This window comes from Saccopteryx leptura, chromosome 5, assembly GCF_036850995.1.
Source record: "Saccopteryx leptura isolate mSacLep1 chromosome 5, mSacLep1_pri_phased_curated, whole genome shotgun sequence".
NCBI classification, from domain to species: domain Eukaryota; kingdom Metazoa; phylum Chordata; class Mammalia; order Chiroptera; family Emballonuridae; genus Saccopteryx; species Saccopteryx leptura.
In genome coordinates this window covers 215,216,351-215,239,630 of record NC_089507.1, presented here as the reverse complement: position 1 = coordinate 215,239,630, position 23,280 = coordinate 215,216,351, and the positions used below count along the sequence as shown (strand labels likewise).

The 23,280-nt window shown below is 57.7% G+C and overlaps 1 protein-coding gene across 3 annotated transcripts in view; it reads left to right on the top strand.

Annotated features, from left to right (window-relative positions):
- The window catches only part of HM13 (histocompatibility minor 13), a 37,694-nt gene extending 26,210 nt beyond the window's left edge, over positions 1 to 11,484 (top strand). The window contains exons 9-13 of one of the 3 annotated variants that reach the window (XR_010751467.1): positions 3,765 to 3,801; positions 5,515 to 5,617; positions 8,549 to 8,634; positions 10,193 to 10,395; positions 11,070 to 11,484. Coding sequence is in view for 2 of the 3 variants with exons in the window: in XM_066384130.1 (XP_066240227.1) it covers positions 3,765 to 3,801; positions 5,515 to 5,617; positions 8,549 to 8,634; positions 10,193 to 10,339; positions 11,070 to 11,169 (473 nt within the window). In the remaining variant the exon portion in view is untranslated. The remainder of the gene's footprint in view (positions 1 to 3,764; positions 3,802 to 5,514; positions 5,618 to 8,548; positions 8,635 to 10,192; positions 10,396 to 11,069) is intronic. The other 2 variants (XM_066384130.1, XM_066384129.1) reach the window with 2 other exon arrangements.
- Positions 11,485 to 23,280: the final 11,796 nt, after the last annotated feature.

The following is a 23,280-nucleotide window of genomic DNA, read 5'->3' as shown; positions in this document are numbered from 1 at the left end:
ATCCCCACCCCAGCTCAGCAGAGCTTGGGAAGGAATCGCCTCAACACACAGTATAGACCGCCAGCCGTGTGCCAGGCTGGGCACTGCAGGGGCCACAGGGAGCATGAGCATCATAGAGTGCCAGCCATGTGCCAGGCTGGGCACTGCAGGGGCCACAGGGAGCATGAGCATCATAGAGTGCCAGCCATGTGCCAGGCTGGGCACTGCAGGGGCCACAGGGAGCATGAGCATCATAGAGTGCCAGCCATGTGCCAGGCTGGGCACTGCAGGGGCCACAGGGAGCATGAGCATCATAGAGCCCCAGCCATGTGCCAGGCTGGGCACTACAGGGCCTGCAGGGAGCATGAGCATCATAGAGTGCCAGCCATGTGCCAGGCTGGGCACTGCAGGGGCCACAGGGAGCATGAGCATCATAGAGTGCCAGCCATGTGCCAGGCTGGGCACTGGAGGGGCCACAGGGAGCATGAGCATCATAGAGTGCCAGCCGTGTGCCAGGCTGGGCACTGGAGGGCCTGCAGGGAGCATGAGCATCATAGAGTGCCAGCCGTGTGCCAGGCTGGGCACTGGAGGGGCCACAGGGAGCATGAGCATCATAGAGTGCCAGCCATGTGCCAGGCTGGGCACTGCAGGGGCCGCAGGGAGCACTCCTGTCCTCAGGAGTCTCTGGCCTGGGTGAACAATCAACACTCAGGAACTATAACACTAAAAAATTAAAAGCGGCCCTGGCCGGTTGGCTCAGCGGTAGAGCGTCGGCCTGACATGCGGGGGACCCGGGTTTGATTCCCAGCCAGGGCACATAGGAGAAGCGCCCATTTGCTTCTCCACCCCTCCCCCTCCTTCCTCTCTGTCTCTCTCTTCCCCTCCCGCAGCCAAGGCTCCATTGGAGCAAAGATGGCCCGGGAGCTGGGGATGGCTCCTTGGCCTCTGCCCCGGGCGCTAGAGTGGCTCTGGTAACGGCAGAGCGACGCTCCGGAGGGGCAGAGCATCGCCCCCTGGTGGGCAGAGCATCGGTGTGCCGGGTGGATCCCGGTCGGGCGCATGCGGGAGTCTGACTGTCTCTCCCCGTTTCCAGCTTCAGAAAAAGAAAAAAGAAAAGAAAGAAAAAAAATTAAAAGCACAAAGGCTAAAAAAAAAAAAAAAAACAACTACAAAAATAAGTGTGTATGCACTCTCCCCTCACCAGTGTTGGCAAGCGTTCCAGGCCCCTTGGGCCGCCGCCTCCAGTGCTGGGGCCCAGGGCAGTGGGCCTGTGTGTTGTGTGTGAACGCGGGCCCGTGCTGTGGGCGCCACGTCAGCATTCTCAGCTGGTGTGCGCACACCCGCTTATCTGCCACGCTGGCCTCCGAGCCCACTGTCTGTGTGGGCTCCAGTCGGGGTGCTTGTGGCTGTGGGCACAGGTGCCCTCGTCTGCAGGCCAGTCGTGGGCACCGTCCATCTCGTCTAGCCTGGCGGGTGCGGCCCGGCCCTCTGAGCACCAGCAGCCTAAGAGACCAGTCAGGACACTAAGCGCAAAGCTGAGCTGCCCGTGGGGGCAGCTGTGGCGGCTGAGGTCTGAGTGCGCATCTAGAGTAGGGGCCTGACGACGGGCGTGAACGTCCGGAGGGCACACCTTGTCCCGAGTCCCGAGTCCCGGACGGACGGTTAGAGGTACCGCAGTGCTTGCTTAAAAGAAGCGAGTTTGCAACAAACTAAGCCCGTTTCCTTCCCGCTGCGGGAAGTAATAGCCATTCTAGTGACCCAGGTGGTGCGAGCGCTTCCATGTGATCCTTTCCGTGTGTGGCCCGCATGGCGGTGGGCAGTGAGGAAACCGAGGCTCAGAGAAAAGGGCCTCCCTCACTTCACACGCGAGGGGGCAGCAGGGCCCGGCGGGTGGCCAGGTGGGTCTGGCGGCAGCCGAAGGCGACACTGCCTCTGCTCCCGAAGCAGCCGTTCCAGCCGGAAGACTCACCGTGCTCGGTGCACCGTGTGCATTGGCTGCTGCTGCTAGCGGCCCAGGGAAATAGAGGGGACTTCCCTTTCACAAATGAAAAAGGAGAGTTCAGAGAGACTTGCCCAGGGCCCTGGGAGCATGGGCGGTGTGGTCTCGGACCCAAGCGGGTCCACAACCCACAGAGCTGTGGGGCAGGGGGACGTGCTTCCCAGGGAAGAAGCAGCTCCATTAGACAGAAGAAATCGAGCCCCATGAAGCGTTCAGTGCAGGCTGCAGACCAGTCTGTTGCAGGCACCCACACAGACCTCCTCAGGGACCCGTGGGCTGGAGTCTGGGCTTGAGGCCTGGCCGGGGCGTCCACATTTCTGTGTGTACCCACACGCATCTCAGTTTTTCAGCAGTCGCAGTAAACGGAAGTTGATTTGCGCTCTCACTTAGCCCCGGGGATCATCGTCTTCAAAGATGGACAGGTAGAGCCTTGTTTTGAGGACCAGATGCATTGGGAATAGCGAAAGCTCTTGCAGAGCTCTGGCTGCTGGGGCAGGTGGGGAGCAGTTGCAGAGCTCAGCCGCCAGGGGGCGCCGGATTCCCCACTTTGTTTCCAGAACAGCATTTGTTTGCTCTGTCCACCCACCAGCTCCCTCCTCCCACGTGAGGACCAACTCGTTACCCTCTTTAAAATTAAGTGTATGTTGCCAGTTGGTGCTTTTGAACAGCAAAGAATGTTTTAGTTCTTGAGAGCTTGTTCTCAACTAAATGAGATTGAACCCTTCCCCTCTCTAAACCCAGAGACCAACGAGGAAGACAGACACAAACTGGTGTGGTGTGTGCAGCTAACAGAGGCTGGAGGGTGTGACTCTTAGGCTTCAGGGTGTCTGGGCTGGGTGTTTTGTTTGTTTTGTCTTGTTTTTTAATCTTAGAGAAACATTGATTTGTTGTTCCACTCATTTATGCGTTCCTTGGTTGATTCCTGTATGTGCCCTGACCGGGGATCGAACCCACAACCTTGCATGTTGGATGACACTCTAACCAACTGAGCTACCCAGCCAGGGCCTGGGCTGGGTTTTGAAGTGCAGATAGGAGTGCAGGGGCTGGACAGAGCTCCCCCAGAGCCTCCTGGTGGTCTGCCGACGCCTTCTCTTTCCCCAGCAGCCTCCACAGGGTCTTCTTCGAAACATGTTTAGTTGTTATTCCACTTCGAATTCTCCTAGCATGTCCCCTTTCTCAGGGTCGAGACCCAGCTCCTCCTCGTGCCCTGTGGACCCCGCTTGGCTGGTCTCCCCTCTCTCCTGATCTGGGCCTCAACCTTCCCGGCTCTCCCTGTCCCCTGCCACGTCCCCTGAGCCCCTGTTCCTCAGGACCTTGTCCATGCTGTTCCCTCGCCCACCGCCCTCACCTGAGTCCCATCCTGATACCCCTGCCCATGACGCAGGTGGCAGCCTCCCGGTTGTAGCCTTACACTGACTGGTTCTGTTCGAGCAGCGCTTGTGCCGTGCCCCATGCCCTGTGCCCCGCTGGCTGAGCTGGTGAGCGCTGCTCTGCCTAATGCGGGGCCCGTGGCGCCCGGTACTAGCAGCCCTCGATCAGCGTTTGGGCGGACGGAGCCAGTGGTCCTGGCCAAGGCAAAATCTCGGGACCTCGTTGTCCTCGTGGCCAGGTAGTGGAGAAACGGTTTCTGCCGGCAGCTGGCAGTGCTGGCCACTCCCTCGGCCCCAGCACCTGCTCCATGACAGGGACACCGAGCGGGGGCCGGTGTGCGGGAGTCCCCCCCTGCAAGCAGGGCCTGCGCCTTGGGCGGCTTCCAGCCACTGTCTCACCCTGCCTTTCTCCGCAGGGATCTTCATCGCCCTGCTGCTGCGCTTCGACATCAGGTAAGCTACCTGGGGCGCCAGCCCTCAGGCTCCGTGAGTGAGGGGCCTCCTGGCCGGCCTCTCCGGGGCATCCCCGACGGCTCTCAGGAGCCCAAAGAGCCTCTGACCTTTCTGAGCTGAGGTCTTTCATCCTGATGGTCATGGTCACCACGGGCCCTGCCTCGGTGTCACGCAGCTCTGCGGAGTGCCAGCGCGGCTGGCCTCAGAGGCTCCCAGGATGCTCCAGCTGTAGTCGTTGTCACCGTTTTTATCAGCCTGGGCTCAGGTCACCGTGGCCCGCCCAGCTGCTCGAGCTGTCCCCACTCGCTCCTTGCTCCGATGTTTTTCGGTCCCCTGTAGAAAGTGAGCACAAGGAGGAGAGGAAAGGGCCAGCGTGAGTCACCAGTTAAGACAGGAAAAGTCACGCTTGAGTTAATAATGCACCTGGGCAGCTGGACCTGCCACAGCAGGTGGCGTTCGGTTTATGAACTTTCCTTCATTTCCCTGTGCCCAGTGACTGCAGGAGTGGTAACTGTGTTTACCGTGCCGATGAGGAGTCGGTCCCAGCGTCACTGAGACCCGGTTTGCGTGTGGGACCGCACCTGCCCCACTCACGCCTCCATGTCATCTGTGTAGTGCCACTTTGGGCCTCACACAGGCATCCAGATCTATGGCCTTTGGAAGGGACCCGGCCAGTTTGTAAGCTGAGGCACTAGCCAGCTGTACCCTGGCCTGTGCAGAGGTGACACAGGGACACCCATGAGAGTCCCCGACTGTGTGCGGGAGACATAGCTGCTGGCTTCCACAGAGGCAGCATCTCGTGTCCAGCCTGGCCTTGCAGGGTGAGCAGGCCCTTCGGCGCTGGGTCCGGAATCTGTACAACGTTCCCGACGGGAGTCTGTTGCACCCCGGGCTTCATGACAGAATAGCTCTCAGCGTACTTGCAGCTCAAGTGCAAGGCCTAGAAGCAGTCAGGGCAAGGAGAGAAAGGGGTCAGGTGTCCTTGTCATTGCACAGAAATTACCGGGCATTGCCCCGGGGGCTGGGGACACACAGAGGTCGTGAGCTGGCCATGGAAAGGGAAGTCATGTCGTGGCCACGCCAGGCTGCACGTGGTCCAGCTGCTCTGCAGCTGGTCTTGGACGTCAGGTGAACATCCAGAGGGCACACGTCCCAGGGACTTCACCCCTTGGAAGTCACTGGCATTCTGTCCACGCAGTCGGCATCTCCTTAGTGTCACAGCAGCTCATTGAACTGTCATGTGCCCTGCACTTGAAAGGAACAGCTTAGCTTTACAGTTTTTGTAAAAGCACAGTCCACCTGTATCAGATCCCCTGGGTTTTTCAAAATGTAGATTCCTAGACCTTGCCCCGGATGTATTAAATCAGACTCCCTGGGAATTGGGCCTAGAACTCGGTAATTTTTTACACCCTTTCCAGGTGAATTTTTTGTGCTGGTGGAATCCAAAATCGCTGTTCTAGGTTATAGCATTTGATCTTCGCAACCACTGAGGAGCTAGCCTGTGGTTTCCCATTTTGCAGCTGAGTAAACCGAGGCTGAGAGAATGCAAGTGGCTCGTCCAAAGAGACATAGCTGGGCCAGTTCCAGAATGCACACCCATCTCCAGGCTCTTCCAGCCCAGGCTGTCAGCCTGCAGGGGCTCCCTAACGCCCCTCTGGGCAGGGAAGCCTGCGGCTAACCCTCCCCTTCTCTCTCCCCATCCCATCCCTGAAGCTTGAAGAAGAACACGCACACCTACTTCTACACCAGCTTCGCAGCCTACGTCTTCGGCCTGGGCCTCACCATCTTCATCATGCACATCTTCAAGCACGCCCAGGTGAGGGCCACCCCCAGCGTCTCCAGCCTGTGGTCACTGTAGGTGGCAGGGACGTCGCAGGGCGTGTCTGTCACATACAGAGGTCGGCACTTCCCAGTGGTGTCGGGGCACGCGTGCCTGCATCTCGGCCTCTTGCTCGTGGCTGGCACGAGGTGACCACGTCCGCTTTGGGCAACACGCACGTTAGTGGCGAGGGGGAAAGGAACAGCAGCAGGACCAGCCATGCCTGTCGCCTCCAGCATGTTTTTGCCTGCGTCTCCTGGGCCAGATCAGTGTCACATGGCCCAGCTGCAGGGAGTCAGAGAAAGAGAGGATGTGACTTCTAGCCTCAGTGGGGAAGACGGAAGCAGGGTGCTGGGTGGGTGTTGGGTGTGTCAGCCTCCTTGTCCCACCAGGATGGGTACTGAGTTGCCACAGAGCGACGACAGGGTGGGGTGCAGCCCGGAGAGGGGAAGGCTGGGAGGGCGGCGCCAGCGGACCGGACAGAAGAGCGCCCGTGTGCCGGACTCCGCTCGGCACTTCGTGAGGGTCGGGAGCTGAGGAAGCAAGTTTAGGTACCAGGCGGCCAGGATGTGGTGGAGCCGGGACTCAACCCTGCGTCTCAGGGAAACCAAGCCCAGGCTCCGGCCCCCCGGCCCAGGGAAGACGGTGTGGGAAGGGAACCCGGCCCCTGCCGCTGCTGGCCGCGGGGCTCTGGGCAGGTCACTGAGCTTACATTTAGTTTTCCTCGTAGAGGGAGAGCAGGAAATGAGGGTAGGTAATGGCAGCTGCTGAGGGTAAGGTGAGTTAATAAGCACAGGGCCCTGCCGAGCCTGGCCCCCGCAGTATTAGCTGTCCTCGTGGCTGTCCCCACCCCAGCCCCAGGGCACCAGCACAGAGAAGCCACCTCCACATTAATCCCAGAGCTGTTAGGTAAGCGGTTGCTCTGCGCACGTTTAGTCGTTACAGTATTTACGTATCTATGGCTGTGTGTAGACTAGTATTTTACAGAAGGTCCAAGGTCCTAGCCCATCGATAAAGAAACCAAGACCCAGTTGGAAAGCCAGCTCTCGCATTCTCTTCTGCTCTGAACAGCCTCGGGGTCTGTGAAAGCTGAGAGTGACCTGCGCGTGGCAAGGAGGTGGCAACAGTGATGGAACCTGGATTGGGGAGGAAGCTTAGACAGTTCTCCGCTCGGCTCTCAGCTGGGCTCCCAGCCGTTAGTCCAAGCCCAGAGCCATTCTCCTAGCGGCCACCAGGTGGCAAGCTTGCCCTCTGCCTTGGCTAGACCTCACCGGGGATCCCATTGTGAGCCCACCCGCGCCTGGGCAGAGGCAGGAGGCGGCCCTCTCTCTTTGCGGGGGGACACTGTAGCCCAGACAGAAAAGAGACTTTCCTGGGTTACATAGCAAGTCTGGCTGCAGCCCAGCGGTTCTCTCCAGTCATCCCTGAGGGCATCTCCCTGTAATCTTGGGAAGGGGATCCAGGACACGAGGGGCGTCTGTTCCGTGGAGTTTCTCTTCCTCTTTCAAGACACAGGCGGTCCCAGTGCCAACAGTACCCTAGATAGGGTCTCTGTGTGTGCGGTCTTCAACCACTGACCCTCTCTCAGAAAGCCACTCTAAGCCCATGCTCTAGAAGCCTTCTAGAAAGGCCCTTAGAGATGATCAGGTGTCCTTACTGTGCAGAGAGCCGGGGGTGGTTCAGCTGTGTTCACTCAGCAAAGCCAGGAGTCCTGACCCCCACTCCCTGCCCCCAGCTTACATCGCAGCCTCTCCTTAGCACTGGCTTTCTTTGGAGAGATTCCCTGGTGTCTTGACAGGAAAGAAAATAACAGCCCCCCAATAACCGAGAACTCGCTGCCTCCCAGGGGAGCCCCTCCCTCTGGCTCTGAGAACTGCTCTGGCTGCAGACCTTTGTCATTGTGATTTCCACTGCCCTCAGCCCAGAGCCTAGCTCAGAGCAGAGACCTGATGCAGTGGGAGAAGCTCAGGGGCCCAGGTTCAAATCCAAGCTCAACCACTTACAGACGCCCTGCGTACCTTGGCCAAGTCATCACCCCTGTCAGAACCTCATATCCTACTAATTGTGTTGTTACTAGAATCACAGATAATGTCCTGTGAGGTGGCATGGTTCACAGCCAAAGAATGATCTGAGGGTCGACGCAGAGCTGTGGAGCCTTGTCCTCTGGCCAGGGACTGGCTTGGTCTCAGGAGTGATGTGTCCTCACCTGGTCATCTCTAAGACATTCTTTTTTGTTTGTTTTTTGTTTTTTAATTGATTCATTTTTAGAGAGGAGAGAGAGAGAGAGAGGGAGGGAGAGAGAGGAGAGACAGAGAGAGAGACAGAGAGAGAGAAGGGGGGAGGAGCTGGAAGCATCAACTCCCATATGTGCCTTGACCAGGCAAGCCCAGGGTTTCAAACCGGCGACCTCAGTATTTCCAGGTCGACGCTTTATCCACTGCGCCACCACAGGTCAGGCTCTAAGACATTCTTAACACTGTAGGTGCCCATGAAGACCCCGTTTGCTTAGTTAGTAGGTAGCAGCAGCTACACAGACAGAGGTCCCAAGGCTGAAGGTGACAATGAGGAGTGATTGTATGGCCAGGGCAGGGCAGGTCGGGTGAGGGGTGGAGAAATAAGCAAGAGACTTCATGGGGGCTCCAGGCCGCTGCAGGCACGGGGCGTGGACGGTCTAACAGCAGAATGGCGGCCAGCCGGACAGCCTTGGAGCTCTGCCTGCTTGACTTTCCCTGGGTTTCTTGCCTTCCCTCCCAGGGAGGAGCAGCCCTGGTCTGGGAGTCAGGAGCCCAGACTCGGGCCAGGCCACTGACGGTCCGTGAGCCCGGGCAGTCGCCGTCCCTGTTGTGCTGGGAGGGCAGCGGAGTGCTGGGCATGGCCATAAGCGGTCTCCTGCCCGGCACTGCCTCACTGCCCCGTGTCCTCTTACAGCCTGCCCTCCTGTACCTAGTCCCTGCCTGCATCGGCTTTCCCGTCCTGGTGGCACTGGCCAAGGGAGAAGTGACCGAGATGTTCAGGTAAGGGGGCAGGGGGCGCTGTCTGCACGCACGGGAGCACCGCAGGCTGCGGGGGCGTGCGTACACGTCTCCAGGGGAACGCTGTTCCCACCCGCCAACCCCTCGCCCTTTCTGCCAGCACGTGGTGCCTGTTCTGTGGGCGGGCAAGGCCTCGGGCTCCCCAAACAGCCTGCACGGCCAAAGGCCAGAAGGCCTTTAGAAGGGACTGGCTGGTGTAGAATTTCTCCCCTGGGCTGCCTCCCCGTTAGGAGGCCCGAGTTCCCATCTCCCAGGACCCTGTGGGACTCCAGGCAGGTACCTCCTGCCTCAGTTTACACCGGGGTAATAGTGGGGCTCGGGTGTGGTGGCAGCCCGTGCCTGCAGCCTCTGTGGCTGTAACCCGCAGGCAGCTGGCTGGTCCGGCTCAACCCTGTCATACCCTTCCCCATGGCCCCATGTACGCAGGGGCACCCGATGCACAGCCCCGCCCACACCCAGGGCCTGCGTGACTGCGGCAGGTGTCTGCTCCCAGCACACTGACCCCGCCTCCCAGGGGCCCAGAAATAGCTGCCAGCTGCGATTAAAGCTGCCCACTCAGGGGCCTCCTGCCCAGCTCCGCCTGCCTGGCCTCCAAGTTGTCCCTCGAGCGCCCGCCAGGGCCTCCTGTGCACCTGGCTGCCTCCGAGGGCACCTGTGACTCAGCCCTCCCCCGGACCCGCCCTGCTGGGAAGCCCCAGGCGCCCAGCCTGCCCGCCCTTATCTCTCAGCCCCGCAAAGCATGTTATGGACTCTGAGCCCAGGCTGCGGGTGACCTTGAGGGCCAGGTCTGGGGGTGCCTGGGGACAGGGGCAGGGGCAGGACCTGACACCCGAGCTCCGCACCTGCCCGCACCCCTGGCTCTCACCCAGCCTCAGCCGTTTTCTCCTCGTGGGCTCAGGCTCTGAACACACACAGCCAGAGCAGGGGGGGCCCGCGTACCCATCGGTGATGTTTGCCCATACAGGCGTCTGGCGCCCGCTTCCGCGCCCACCCCGCAGGAGTGGGAAAGCAGGCGGCCCTCTCTTCTCCCTGCCCGTCTCTCTGCAATTCTCCACCTCCTACTTTCTACTTTTCCCTTTCTTAGCATTCCTCCTTTTTTTATTTATCTTCAAATAAGACATTTACGTGGTTCAAATCCCATAACGGTGAGAGGGACAGCGCCCTCAGGGCCCCAGCCACCCACTGCGGCCAGCTCTGTCCCAGGATGTCCGCGTTCAGAGACCGCTGTGCACCTAACAGCAAACACACAGGTGCCGGTCCTTGCGCAGGCATGGCATCCTCGGAGCATTCCGCGCCCCGACTTGTCACACAGCCGCCCAGGAACGTCCTGCTCCGCTGCCCGGCGTCCCTTGTATTAGTACCTCTCCCCTTTCTATTGTGAGTGACGCGGGCTTCTTTCCTGAGAGCCTGGAAGTGCAGAGAGCAGTCAGACGCGGCTCCGCCCCCTGCCCCGCCCCCTGCCCCGGGAAGAGGGGCTGCTGTCCTTCAGTCTTCCTCGCCATCTCTCTCTCTTGTTCCTGTCTCTGTCTGTCTCACACAGCTACGAGTCCTCGGCGGAAATCCTGCCTCACACCCCGAGGCTCACCCACTTCCCCACGGTCTCGGGCTCCCCCGCCAGCCTGGCCGACTCCATGCAGCAGAAGCTAGCTGGCCCTCGCCGCCGGCGCCCGCAGAATCCCAGCGCCATGTAATGCCCAGCGGGTGCCCACCTGCCCGCTTCCCCTCACTGCCCCGGGGCCCAAGGTAGGGCAGACACCCCAGCTCCAATGGACGGGGTAGGGAGCGGGGCCAGGCAGCAGGGCCCCCCAAACTCCCGTGTCCTCGCCAGCGACGGGGGCTCTTGCAACACAGTCGACGTCAGCAGCCCTTATCAGTCAGCAGAGGGGCTGGTGCCGCCTGCTGTACATAGATAATCTTGGGCAAGTCACTTTCTTCTTTCAAAGCCTTTTTTCTTCATCTGTTAACTGGGCACATTTCTGCCTCATGGGGCTGATCTGGTGAGGAAACGGGCTTGTCCTTGGCATAAACTCCGTTGCTCAATCAGTGGAGCCAATAGTAAGAGTTAAGCCAGAGTGTCCGCCTTCGAGAGTGGCACCGTGCCATGTGCCCGTGGAACAACCCCTTGCCCGCCCGCACCCCTGGGGCTGCGCCCTCTGCCATCTGCCCCGAGACAACCTCTCCTCCATGTGCCACTGCCCGTGCCACCTCCTGGCACCACTGGACACTGGGAAAGGGGCTGCCTGGCTGAGATGGGCACGCAGTGGGCCGGACCAAGCCCTGCAGGAGGCTGGGCCTCGGGCCGGGGCTGACCTGCCTCGTGAGCCCAGGAGTTCTTGGGGACCGTGGGGTAGCGAGACACAGGGGTCTGTGCTCCCCTCCTCTAAATGGCTATTTTTATTGTTTTGCTTTTCTGTCAGTTATGAGGAGTCAAACCCTAAGGATCCAGGAGCGGTGACAGAATCCAAAGAGGGAACAGTGGCCTCGGCATCCAAGGGGCTGGAGAAGAAGGAGAAGTGACGTGGCTGGTGCCTGGCCCTCGGAGGCTGGACCAGGCCGGCGGGGACAGCCGGCACGGACTTGCACAGGCGGAGGGCACCGGAGGCCTGGCACCCCCAGGGCGGGGTGGGGCAGCAGGGTCCTCCAGCGAGGCCTCTGGCCTGGGTCCCTCCTCCTCTTCTCTGGCCTTGCCCTGCCCCTCACCTGCAGGCAAAGGAAGCCCCAGCCGCCCCCTTTCCCTCAGGTGCCAGGTGGGAAGAATGGGTCTGATTTTTAGATTTTTGTATTGTGGACTGATTTCACCTCACATTAAATCTCACCCTGTTGCCCAGGCAACCCGCTGTGGTCTAGAGTTCTGTGCATCCAGCCTCTTCCGTTGGTTCACTAACTCTCACCCTCCCACCTGGAAACTTTCCTGTAAGCCCCTTCCTGGGGACAGGGTCCCGGGGCAGGCCCTAACCTCTGGGCCCCTCTGTCCTGGATGCCCACCCAATGTGCCCACTCAGCACCCCTAGGATGTCCTCTGGCCAGCAGAGGGGGCCCACGAGCCCTCCTCTACCCCTGAGCCGTGCAGTTTTCCTCACTACCTTCCTCACAACACTAGGGGGCGGCAAGCCTACTGGACCTGTGCTGGAGGTGTCTGTCACCCAAACACGCAGTCCTCCAGGGAGGTGGAGGGGTTGGTACCAAAAGGCTGACCTCACTCAGCAAAGGAACCAATATCTCCGAAACCAGAGAAATGGGCAGGCCTCATGGTCCCCAGAAAGGAGTTTAGATTTTAATCTCAGGCTGGCAGGAGCCAGCTTCCCTGGTCCTGATGTTGCCATGGCTTCATCAGAGAGGACTTGGCTTCTGTGTTGCCCTGGAGATGAAGGTCCCATCACTGCCATTCCCTCCCAAAACGACTGCTGCAGGGACAGAAGGACCCTGAACCTAGGAGCTACTGCCTTCCCCATGGCAATGCCGGCCACAGCACTGGAGAGACTGAGGGGCAGGGACCGGGGCTCGTGTTCCTGAGAGGCGATCTGGGCATGAGAGCCGGAGGTCAGGGGGCCAGGGTGTCCTCGTGGTCTACAAGGAGCGCAGCCCTGGCCTGCAGGAGAACCTAGGGGAGCGGGTGAGGCGTGGGCACGGCCCCCCTCCATCTGCCTGGGGTGGGGTCACTGGGTGGAGAATCTGGTGGGAGGGGTGCCCACCGGCCTGAGACTGAGGCCAACTCCCTTGAGCAAGCTTCAGGTTCAAAAGCTGAAAATAGCAGTGACTTCCAGTTTGGAGGCACCGGAGGGACAAGGATGAGCAGGAAATTAGAAGTAGGTATTCTAATGACCTCACTAGGTACGGAGCTGTTACATGTGCCAAGCACCTCAAAACAGGATGTCCCTTCATTCTGTCTCAGGTTCTGGTGATAATAGCCCCATCATGTAAATGAGAAAATGGAGGCAATCTGCCCGTAGACATGGAGGCAACTTGGCCTCAAGCCGTCGGAATCGCCTTCCAAACTTCCTATGGACAGTGCAACTCACGTCCACCCCCTGGGCCTGTGTCACTAGCTGGGCGCTTGGAGCCAGCCATCCAACTTCTCTGGGCCTAGGATTGTACCGGAAAGGAAGGCCAGGCTAGGAAATCTCAAAGGCTTCTCCCGGCCAGGGAGGGGGGTCCCTTTCAGGGGCTTCTAGGATCTTTCCCGACTGGAGCCGCCTCTGGAGGCAAGGCCGGCCGTGTGGTCCTGGAACAACGCCCCTCTGAGGGCAGCAGATGGGGCAGGCAGCCCAGGCACACAGTGCGGTTGGCTCTGCGGCCCAGGGCCCACAAAGGCCTCATTGAGTCACCGCCGGCCCCCGGCGGAGGCTGAGGTGGCAGTGGCGCCGGGCGCCTGCCACCTAATGACCGTCCTGGCCGGGCCAGATGTTCCACAGACCTCGGCCGCGGCCATCCAGGGCCCGCCCGGCCAGCCGGCACCGCAGAGGCGACTCTAATTCCAATTAACCAGCTTCAGCTGAGCAAACAGCGGGCAGCGGTGGCCCAGCCCGGGCGGTAGGCCCGGCCCGCAGAGTCTCTGAGTCTAGACTCCAGATGTGAACCGCCACCGCCGCAGTCCCATGGAAAAATGGCACAAGGCCGGGCACAGATCGGGCCGGCACGCCGGAGAGGCAGGGGTGGGTGGCTGGGCGGGGCCCTGGGAGGGCCTGGGCCCGCCTCAGCCCCAGGTCGGGGCGGATTCTTGGGAAACTGCTCTGAAACCCCCACGTTCTGCCCTTGGCTTGTTAGGGGCCCGGCTCTGCGGCCTCAGTCTCCCTTCATTCCAGTAGGTGGGAGGGGACGGCAGGGGGAAGGCCAGCCTCGCTGAGCGCTCAGTACACACCCTATTTCATTTGTATTTCCCTTTGTCCGGCATCCTGATGTATTTTATTGTCACAACCACCCTGTGAGGTGGGTACAGTCAGCTTTACAGATGAAGGAAACGGAAGCAGAGACATAAAATGCCCAGAGAGGAGGTGAACCCAGGGTGCCTGGCTCCCAAGACCATGATGTTCACCAGAGGCGCTGTGTGACATGTCAGGACACTGGATTCCGGGTTCCATTTCCTGGGGGCCGCGTTGGAGAAGGAAGGCAGCGTCTGACTGAGCAGGGCTGGCTGCCGCGATGGGACCGGAACGGTCCTGTTTCCTCAGCTGTGAAGTGGCTAAGAACCTCCCTTCCAGGCAAGGCTCCAACTTTGGGGGGTAAAACCTTGAGATGTCCCCTCCCTCAGACCTCAGCCCCAGGTAGGAGCTGAGCGCCAGGCAAAGTCCCTGGGCACAGCAGCGAACACCGGTCAAGCGCCAGTGCCGGAGCTCGGTCGTGATGGGGAGACAGACTTGAAATGGGTGAATAGATGGGTCCGTGCACAAATGCGAAAACTGAGTCGTCCCCCGCCCCCCCCCCCGAAAAAGAGGGGGACTTGACCGGGGTCTCAAGAGGAGACGGGGCCACCGTCGCCCTGCCCTGCCCGGCCCGCGCTCCCGGAGCTCGGCCCTCCAGGGCTCCAGGCGGGGCCGTGGGAGGCGGAGGCTGGGGAGGGGCGGGAGGCGGCTGCATCCTGCCCGGGTGCGTCAGGAAGGGCCGAGCGGGAAGGAAGGCACACCCCCTCCCCCGCCGCGGCCACACCTGGGCTCGGCAGGCGGGCAGGGGGGCCCGGCCAGCGCCTGGCTCCAGCGAGTCTGGGCCGCCTCCCCCCACCGCCCCGTGGGGGCCGCCAGATGGGCCGGCCGCCCGCCCAGCGACGCAGGCAGGAAACGGCGGCCGGGGCCGCCTGGAACGCGGCCGCGCGCGGAGGGGGCGTGGCCAGGGATGGGCACGCCCACCGGCGGGCGGGCCCACGCGGCGGCTCGCGGAGACTGGGAAACCCGTGTGAGCGGTTCAATCTGGGCTCCGCCGCCGCAGCCGGACGTCCTTGGGCAAATCCTTTACCTTCTCTGTGCCTCGATTTCCCCCAGTAAAACGGGGCTGATTATCACTCTCGGTTTTCTTACCCGGAAAGGAACGCCAGCGATGAGCTGTCTCCAGCACCCAGCCCCACGGCCCCAAAGATGAGAGCACTCGGTAGAGACTGAATGATTTGTTGGAAGGTCCCAGGTCTGGACAGTCCTGGGGACCTGGCAGGTAGTAGGTGCTTCCTAAATGGACACGCGCACATTACCTTGGGCCTACTGCTTAGTGCGTGACTCCAGGCAAGTGGCTTCTTGTCTCAGCCTCAGTTCCCTCATCTACCTGGTGATGGGTGGCTATGAAGACGAGTGAAATACTCAGAGAGCACTCAATAAATGACACTCATGGATGAGTCGATAAGATGTGCAAAAAAAGAGTAACTCTGAGGCCAAGGAAGACCGAAGGAACTACGTGTCTTCGGAGGAAGTTTCTGTTTGTATATGTAATCTTTTGTATATTTTATATGATTAAAACTTTGAGTCAGGTGAACATAATTTTAAGAAATACAATTGAAAATAAAAATTAATCCAGTCCTAGCGTGTGTGTGTGTATATGTGTATATATATATATATATATATATATGTTCATATATATATATATATATATATATGAACGTATCTCCATTTGGCAAAGAAGACATCTCAAACTCAGGAGCGTCTGAAGCCTGCCCAGGGCCAGGGTCGCAGAGAGCTAGAAAGTGGCGGAGATGAGCTCTGAATGTGGATTTGCGGGACTCCAGCTACACACAGGGGAGTGAGGAGAGGAAGTGCACCTCTCTCGTTTCCTTTTCATCCTGGCTTTCGGGAGGGCATCCCAGTCTAAGCAGAGGGGGAAGGCCAGCAGAGGGAGGAACAGGAGGGATGAGGAAAGAGAGGCAGACCCACAAAGCCAGGCGAGGAACTGAGCTTTATCCTGGAGACCGTGGGAGCCAAGGAAAGAACTTGAGCAGGCGATTGACACCATCCTTTCTAAGCATTAGAAATGAAGCAGAAAGACCAGGAAGCCAGGGATGGTGCTCTAGGCCAGTGGTCCCCAACCCCCAGGCCGCAGACCGGTACTGGTCCGTGGGCCATTTGGTACTGGCCCGCAGAGAAAGAATAAATAACATATTATTTCTGTTTTATTTATATTTAAGTCTGAATGATGTTTTATTTTTAAAAAATGACCAGATTCCCTCTGTTACATCCATCTAAGACTCACTCTTGACGCTTGTCTCGGTCACGTGATACATTTATCCGTCCTACCCTAAAGGCCGGTCCATAAAAATATTTTCTGATATTAAACCGGTCCATGGCCCAAAAAAGGTTGGGGACCACTGCTCTAGGCCACTGATGGTGATGCTCTGAGAGATAAAAGGACAAGGGCCATGGGGGGTGGAATGACAAGAGAGATAGAGGACTCAAAACTGGTCAGAGGGTGGGCCCACATGTCCCTCAGCAGCATGGCAGGGCTACAAATCCAAGTGCCCCAACTCTACTTACCAATTTCCTCTTCCTTGGAGGTTGTTCAACCAGTACCACGGACAGCCTAAAAATGTCCCCAAGTCCCGTCAAGGTCCCTGGGTCTGGTCGGATGTGAAGAAGAAGCCTAAATTCCCTGCAGCTTTGAGCTGAAGGGAAGCAGGGGAAGGAGAGTGCTGGAGTAGAGAACGGAGGACTACCTTCTCCCCTTACCCAGGATGTTCTCAGAGCCAAGTGCCTGTGATGTGATCCCATCCGCACGCACTTGTGCCCGGTGTCCCTGTGGAAGTGCATGCAGTCTGCCTCATGCAACATACAGACTTCAGTGTGCATGAGGCACCCACATGCACACGCAGACCCGTATGCGTGTGAATCTGCACAGGTGGCAGCCTAAGGGACTCACGCAGAACCATCCCTGCAGGTACTCAGGGTACTGGGAAGTGTAAACAGAAACCTTCATGGAAAACTAGCAACAGCAGCCACCATTATTGAGCGTTCACTATGTGCGAACCACCAGTTCGAGTGTTTACACACATGATGTCCTTAATCATCAGATCCCTCCCCAAGTGAGTCTCCCTTGTCCTGATGAAGGAATACCGACAGACACGGAGAAGGGACCTGTCCACACCACAGCGATCAAGAGCCTTCCCGAGGTCTGGGCTCTCATGGGGCCACCAACCCCTTGTCATTTTTCATGTCGTTAAATCCTCATTTATATATCCAGAAACTGCATCTGTGCCTTGTAGAAAATTAGTGTAAAATATGTGTAATAAAGGGGAGGGGAGATAAAACAGCATTATTCCTGCCACCCAGAGACTACTGCTGTTAACGATTTCACCTACACTTCTGATTTTTTCCTACACCAATTATGTATTTTTAATGCAAATAACATCCACAGCAGTGCATATTATTTTGATAATCGATTTTGCTTCCGCAGTTAACAACCTTCCTCTTCCCATTATGATCAGTTGTCATCTCCCCTAAGGCCCAGACAGCAGCCAAGGTCTTTGTCACTTGAAAGTACACCAGGTGAGGCAAACAGGCCCCCTGCCTATGAAGGCAGACCTCTGCACCAGCAGGCGGATGAGGCCCCCCGGGGTCTGTGACGGGCCTTTCCTTCCTCCCCTCTTTGCCCTGCCCTCCTCGGAGCTGTGGATAGCTAGACCTTGTGCCACCTGGGACCAGCTCTGGGGGGAGGGGACCCAGAGAAGGCTGAGCCCGTGGGTGCGGCGTTGGGGGTCTCCGTGTGCCTGTCCCCAGCAGCCCCTCCCCCTTTGCTGCTAAGAGCTGGCTGTCCACCTGCTCTCAGGCCACTCTGGGGTCCAGCTGGGGCCCTGAGGTGGGGGGAGGGAGCTGAATGCTCATGGACACACGTGTCACAGATGGTAGGGGAGAGGAGAGAAAACCCCAGGGGCCTAGGCTGGAAAAGCAGCTGCCTGGTGCGGACTTGCCAAGTGGGGCTGAGCCCCTTTCTGCTGGGCCAGGGCCCTTTCTGCTTGAGAGGCTCTCTGTGTAGTGTAGTTATGAGTCTTTGTGTCTGAGAGTGTGTGTGTTCTTGTGCGGATGCGTAAGGGCTGGGTGTGTGCGGGTAAGCGTCAGGGTGTTGAAATCTCACATGGTGGGAGAGGGTTGTCAGAGGGTCAGTGGGTGTGTCCGCGAACGTGTGTCTCCGTGCCTGGATCTATCTTAGTTAAGAGTGTGTGTTTGTGAGAACGTGGTGAGCGAGCGCCCATGCTGGCCTGTACATGCGAGAGGGAGATCTCGCGTGACTGTGGGAATGTCGGGTTTGCAGAGGGTTTTTGGAAAGGCTTTGCTGACGGGAGCTGGTGAATGTGTGCGGTTCGACGGTCTGCCCACGCGTGTGTGTGTTAATGTGGCCCAGGCCTCGTTCTGTAGTCCATGCTCCCCTCTGTCCGGGTCACTCTCCAGTCTCGCCATCGCCACGGGCCTCCCTGTGTCCTCCGCTCTTCTGGCTTCGCGGAGAAGCTTCAGAGAGACCACAGACTGGGGTTATGACTCTGCTGTTCTCTCGCTGTGTGGCCTGAGCTGACCTGACTTGCAGCCTCAGTCAAGTGGGGGCACCCCGTTCTCGGTTATTGTTCTCTTCTTCTCTCTCTGCCGCCTGCCCCCTCTGCAAACACTGGCCAACCCTTTCGGCTCCCACCAAACTGGCGACACCTTTGTGTTTTAAGTCTAAAACCCGTTTCTCCCACCTTGTTCAGCAACTATTTGCTAATCACCCTGGATTTACCTGGGACGCATTTTACGTGAATGAAAAAGCCACTCAGTAAATAGCGCTGGGGAGTGCCCCACCGAGATGCTGGTTAGCGCCTGCGCGCCACGCACGCACGTGGGGAACGCTGGGGGTTGAACTGTGCAGGCCCAAATGTTCAGAGCAATTGGTGGGAAAGTAGCAACTAAGAGAGGAAAAAAAAGTTTTTTCTTCTTTCAAAAAAAAAAAACCTCTTTGTTTTCAATCTGTGTCTCTTTTAAGCCCCCACAGGATGGGATATGGACTAAAACAAGAAATTAAACAAGAGGGAAAATCCCATTATCTGGTGTTTTTTTTTAATGGATCCCTCAGGATTCCACAGGGACCCCCATCCCAGCCGCTGTGTGGTCCGGGCCTGAGAACGCCGAGCCCCGCCCCCGCGGCCCACGCCCACCCACCACCCAGACCCAGCGGCAGTTTCCCAGGATTCACATGGTAATGAAGGCATCCATCTTCTCCCAGACACACTCGGGGCCCTCCGACCCCGCCCAGGCCAGCGCACAATGGCCCCCAGCGCCTCGGCCCCACCACCTGTTGGATTTTCCCAGGGAAGGGAGGGAGGATGGAGAGGAGGAGCCTCTTCCTTCCCGCCCCACTGACCCCCTCATCCTAGTAAGTCAGACGGTGAAAACACCCTTGCCCTGGACACCCCGCACTTCCAGACCACCCTCAGCAGTCTGCAGCCCTCAGTTTCCACATCTACGAAATGGAGGTGACAGCCCCTGAGTCACAGTGTGACTGGGAGAATCCCAGTGCGAATGGTGGTGACGGGCTCCAGGCACTCTGGACTGCAGACACCTGGGGAGTGAGATCACTGACCAACCACCAGTAATCACCGCTGATTGATGCTGGGCCCATAGGGTGGGAGCACAGTGCAGCACTGTCCTAATGCACCCCAACACACCCAGTGGGTGGCACTGCTGAGATCCGTGGGCAGAATGAGACAGAGGCCCAAAGCACCTACTGTGTGCTGCACCCTGGGCCCTGGCTGATCTCAAACTTTTCCTGCAGGCTCTCTCTAATGCTGGAATTGTTCTTCCTATTTGGTTTATACCCTCCAGGAACCAAAATGCTCACAAATAAACGATTCCCCTAATAAGATATAATTCCACCTTGTGATAAGTCACAGAGACTGTGGAAGGGGCAGAGGGACACATTCACAGCAGGTGGCTAAATTGTTTCTATCACGTTCGCCTCACACACAGCAGGTGTCTAGGAGGAGGGATAGTTACCAACTCCAGCGAGTAACAGAAAACCAGATCATTGCCTCTTTAAATGGACCAGTGGAAACCGCTGGGTCCCCGCCCCTGCCTCTGCGGCTCCCCTTAAATAGTCAGACCGAGGTTTCCTCTGTGCATTTATGGATACAGGTATAAAAGTAAGAATTATTTAAATTTTGTTTAGAGCTGACCTATATTTCCAAATGCTTTCTGATGTACGTGTTGTCACTTCATACAGCTTGACGACAAGGAATACGCTTTTACAAAAAAAGCGAATTCTGCAGGTCTTATTTCGATACAAGCAAATATGTATACAATCGTTTTTTGCTCCTGCTTCCTCTGTTTTAAACACACGCAATGGCAGTCTAGGTGTACCACTCTTCAGCCCTGTTCTGTTTTGTTTTTTCCCACTTAACAATGTACCTTGGAAACCTTAGCAGAGGAGGGGGCCAGGGAGCTTCCTCGTTCTCTTTTTCGGCTGCCTGTATTCCGCTCTACGTGGAAAACAGCCCTCGTTCAACCCGTTCCTGAGTGATAGGCCTACAGGCTCTTTCCACCTGGCTGTTCTTCCTGAACAGACACCATTTCGTGCTGTGAGTGTGTCCCTAGTATAAATTCCCGAGAGTGGAAGTGCCCTCTCGTGATGGCCCGGGGCCATGTGGTTCGTTTAGTTTATACAGCCTTTCTCCTTTCAGCGAGCATTTCACTGGTTTCTGTTTGGTTACTCTGATGAACCAGGCTGCTGTGAACACTTTCTATACTCCTCCCAGACCCCTTTGGCAACATGTTAGAAGTTGTTGATTCAGCCTGACCTGCGGTGGCGCAGTGAATAAAACGGCAACCTGGAACGCTGAGGTCGCCAGTTCGAAACCCTGGGCTTGCCTGGTCAAAGAACATATATGGGAGTTGATGCTTCCTGCTCCTCCCCCTTCTCTCTCTCTCTCTCTCTCTTTCTCTCTCTCTCTCTCTGAAATGAATCAATAAAGTCCTAAAAAGAAAGAAGAAAAAAAAGCCAAAAAAAGTTGTTGATTCTTCTCATCCTCCTCCCCCTCCCAAAAAATATAACAAATTCACCCAGTTTTGAAACCCACCCAGGAACCTCCAAGGCAAGAAACTGATGTAAAGGAACTGCTGTCATTCTATAAATGGAGAAACGCAAGGCCCAGGTGACAGGGCCGTGTCTCACACGCAGTGAGGATAGTGACCTGGCCACCACTGGGTCGGAGTTGTTGAGATTCCGTGCGCTGAGTCTCCTCTGCTCAAAGCCCTCCCGTGGCTCCTGCCACAGCCAGACTGAACCAGAGTCCTCGCTGTGGCCCAGTCAGCCGCTGTGCCCTTCCCCCTCCGCCATATCTCCTCGACCTGCTCTTTCCTCACTCAGCTAAAGTCACAATGGCTTCTTGAAAACACCAGGCACAATTCTGCCTGAGGACCTTTTCCCTCAACAGCTGAGGCAAGTGAGAGAACAAGTTCTTTATGGGGCTATCACCTCCTTAGAGAGGCCTTTGCTGACTCGCCCCCCACTCCCATTTAAGATTGCAGCCCACGGTTTCGGCCCTCCTTATCCCCTCCTTCCCTGCCTAATTATTATCCTTAATATTTATCACCAGAGTCTGACCTGTGGTGGCACAGTGGATAAAGCCTCGACCTGGAACCCTGAGGTCACCAGTTCAAAACCCCGGGCTTGCCTGGTCAAGGCACATATGGGAGTTGATGCTTCCTGCACCTCCTCTGTTCTATCTCTTTCCTTTCTCTCTCTAATAAAAATAAAGTTTAAAAATATATTTATCACCAGATGAGATACTATCTGTTGCATTTACCCTGTTCATTATGTGCCCTTCTCTCCCCCAATTATAACCCACCAGACGGAGACTTGTCTCTTCTGTCCACAATAATATCCCAGTGCTGAGTGGCCCACAGCCAGGCTTACACCAGGTGCTCCACAAATACTTGTTTGTTTTAACTTAGGGTTTTGTTGTTGTTTGTTTCTTAGAGAGAGAAACACCGATTTGTTGTTCCACTTATTTATACATTCATTGGTTGGTTTCTGTATGTGCCCTGATGAAACTCGCAACCTTGGAAAAACGGGAGGACTCTGACCAACAGTGTGCTATGGGCCAGAGCCGCAAGTACTTGTCGATTGCATGAGAATGATGTACAGTAAAGCCCTGCTAAGTTCCTAATAAATGTCAGCCAGCGGCATCCCCAGCTGCTAAGATGGTGGTGGCGGTGGTGGTGGTGGCGGCGGCGGCGGCGGCGGCGGTGCGGGCAGGGGTTTATGCTGCTGCCTGCACGCAGCGCACAGCACCCACGCAGCAGTGCAGGGAGGTGGTCACAGCCGGGTAGGGAGCGCTCTGGCCAGATTCCTGAGATGTCTTTCTGGTACTTCTGTCACAGCAAGAATGGGGGGACTATTGGTGTAGCGGGGAGGCAAGAGGTGAAATGCTTCTACCAGAGATGCCCTTAGATCCTGTCCCCAGTTCCCCGCTTCCCCGTTGCCCCCGGTGGTGGCCAGCCCAGCGACACCTTGCTCGGGGCCGCCCCAAGCAGCCTCCGGGAAAGGGCCGGGGGGGGGGGGCGGGGGGGTGAGGGGGCGGCAGGAAAGCAAGCCCGGTTTTCCCAGGCTTCCCCCACCCTGCGAACATCTGGCCGCGAACATCTGCCCGTAGCCTTTGTCGCCGGGCCCCAGGCCGGCCCGCACCCATCTGTGCACCGCTCCCCTGGGGCGGTTCCCGGCGCCCCCGCCCCCGCCCCCGCCCGCAGGGCTCGGTTCCCACGGGTCGAGCGCGGGAAGCCGGGGCCGCCCATCTGCCCGGCGCGGCGGGTCCAGCCGCTGGGCGTCCCCAAGGGGCGGGGCAGCATGCAAAGGAATGCCTTTCAGATGGGTGCGCGCCCAGAACAAAGCCCCCTGTGCGGGGCCTCTCCCCACCCAGCAGGCTCCAAAGTCAGGGCCCGGGCTGCCCTGGCAAAGGGCGCTGGCACTGCTCCTGCCCCTCCCCAGGGCCCATCGCAGCCTCCCCGCCACCCCAGCCCCCAGCCTCCCCTCGACCTCCAGCACCGGCCACCGCGGTCCCCTGCCCGGCCCTCCATCTCTGGCCCGTAGACCTTTTCATTGAACTGCTCTCGTCCTTTTGCCTGAAATCCTCCACTCTCATTGCTAGCCGAAATTTTTTACTTTGTGACATGTAGAACTTACCGAAAAATACAGTGTTTTGTGTTCCTAAAAACCATATTCCCACCCCACCCCACCCCGAGCTGACAACCGCGGGCAGTGGCTGTAGTTGAGCCCCTTCCAACCTTTCTCTAAAGAACGTAACTACACAGGTCACGCGAGGCTTCTTGTCGCCAGTGCCCCCTGCCCTTTGCTCCAAGACTATTTTGTTATTTCTGGCACCCCCCCAACAAGCATCGTGACTTGGGCATGTTCTCTTCCGGGCCATGTGTTTTTTTTTTTTCCTTACACGTTTATTACTCATAAATGCATGAGCGCCGTTTGTATGTTTTCAAATTTACACTTAAAAAAAAGTATTCTGGAAAAAAAAATAATAATAAATAAAAATAAAATAAAATAAAAAGTATTCTGCGTTTTCCCTTTTTGTGAGTATTCAGGTCTCGTTGGTTCCTGGTAACGGCTGTAGACTATTCCCCTGTCCTGGCATCTCCCTGTTCTGTTGTTGGATAAGTGGGCGGTGTTCACTTTGCTGTGGCTGCA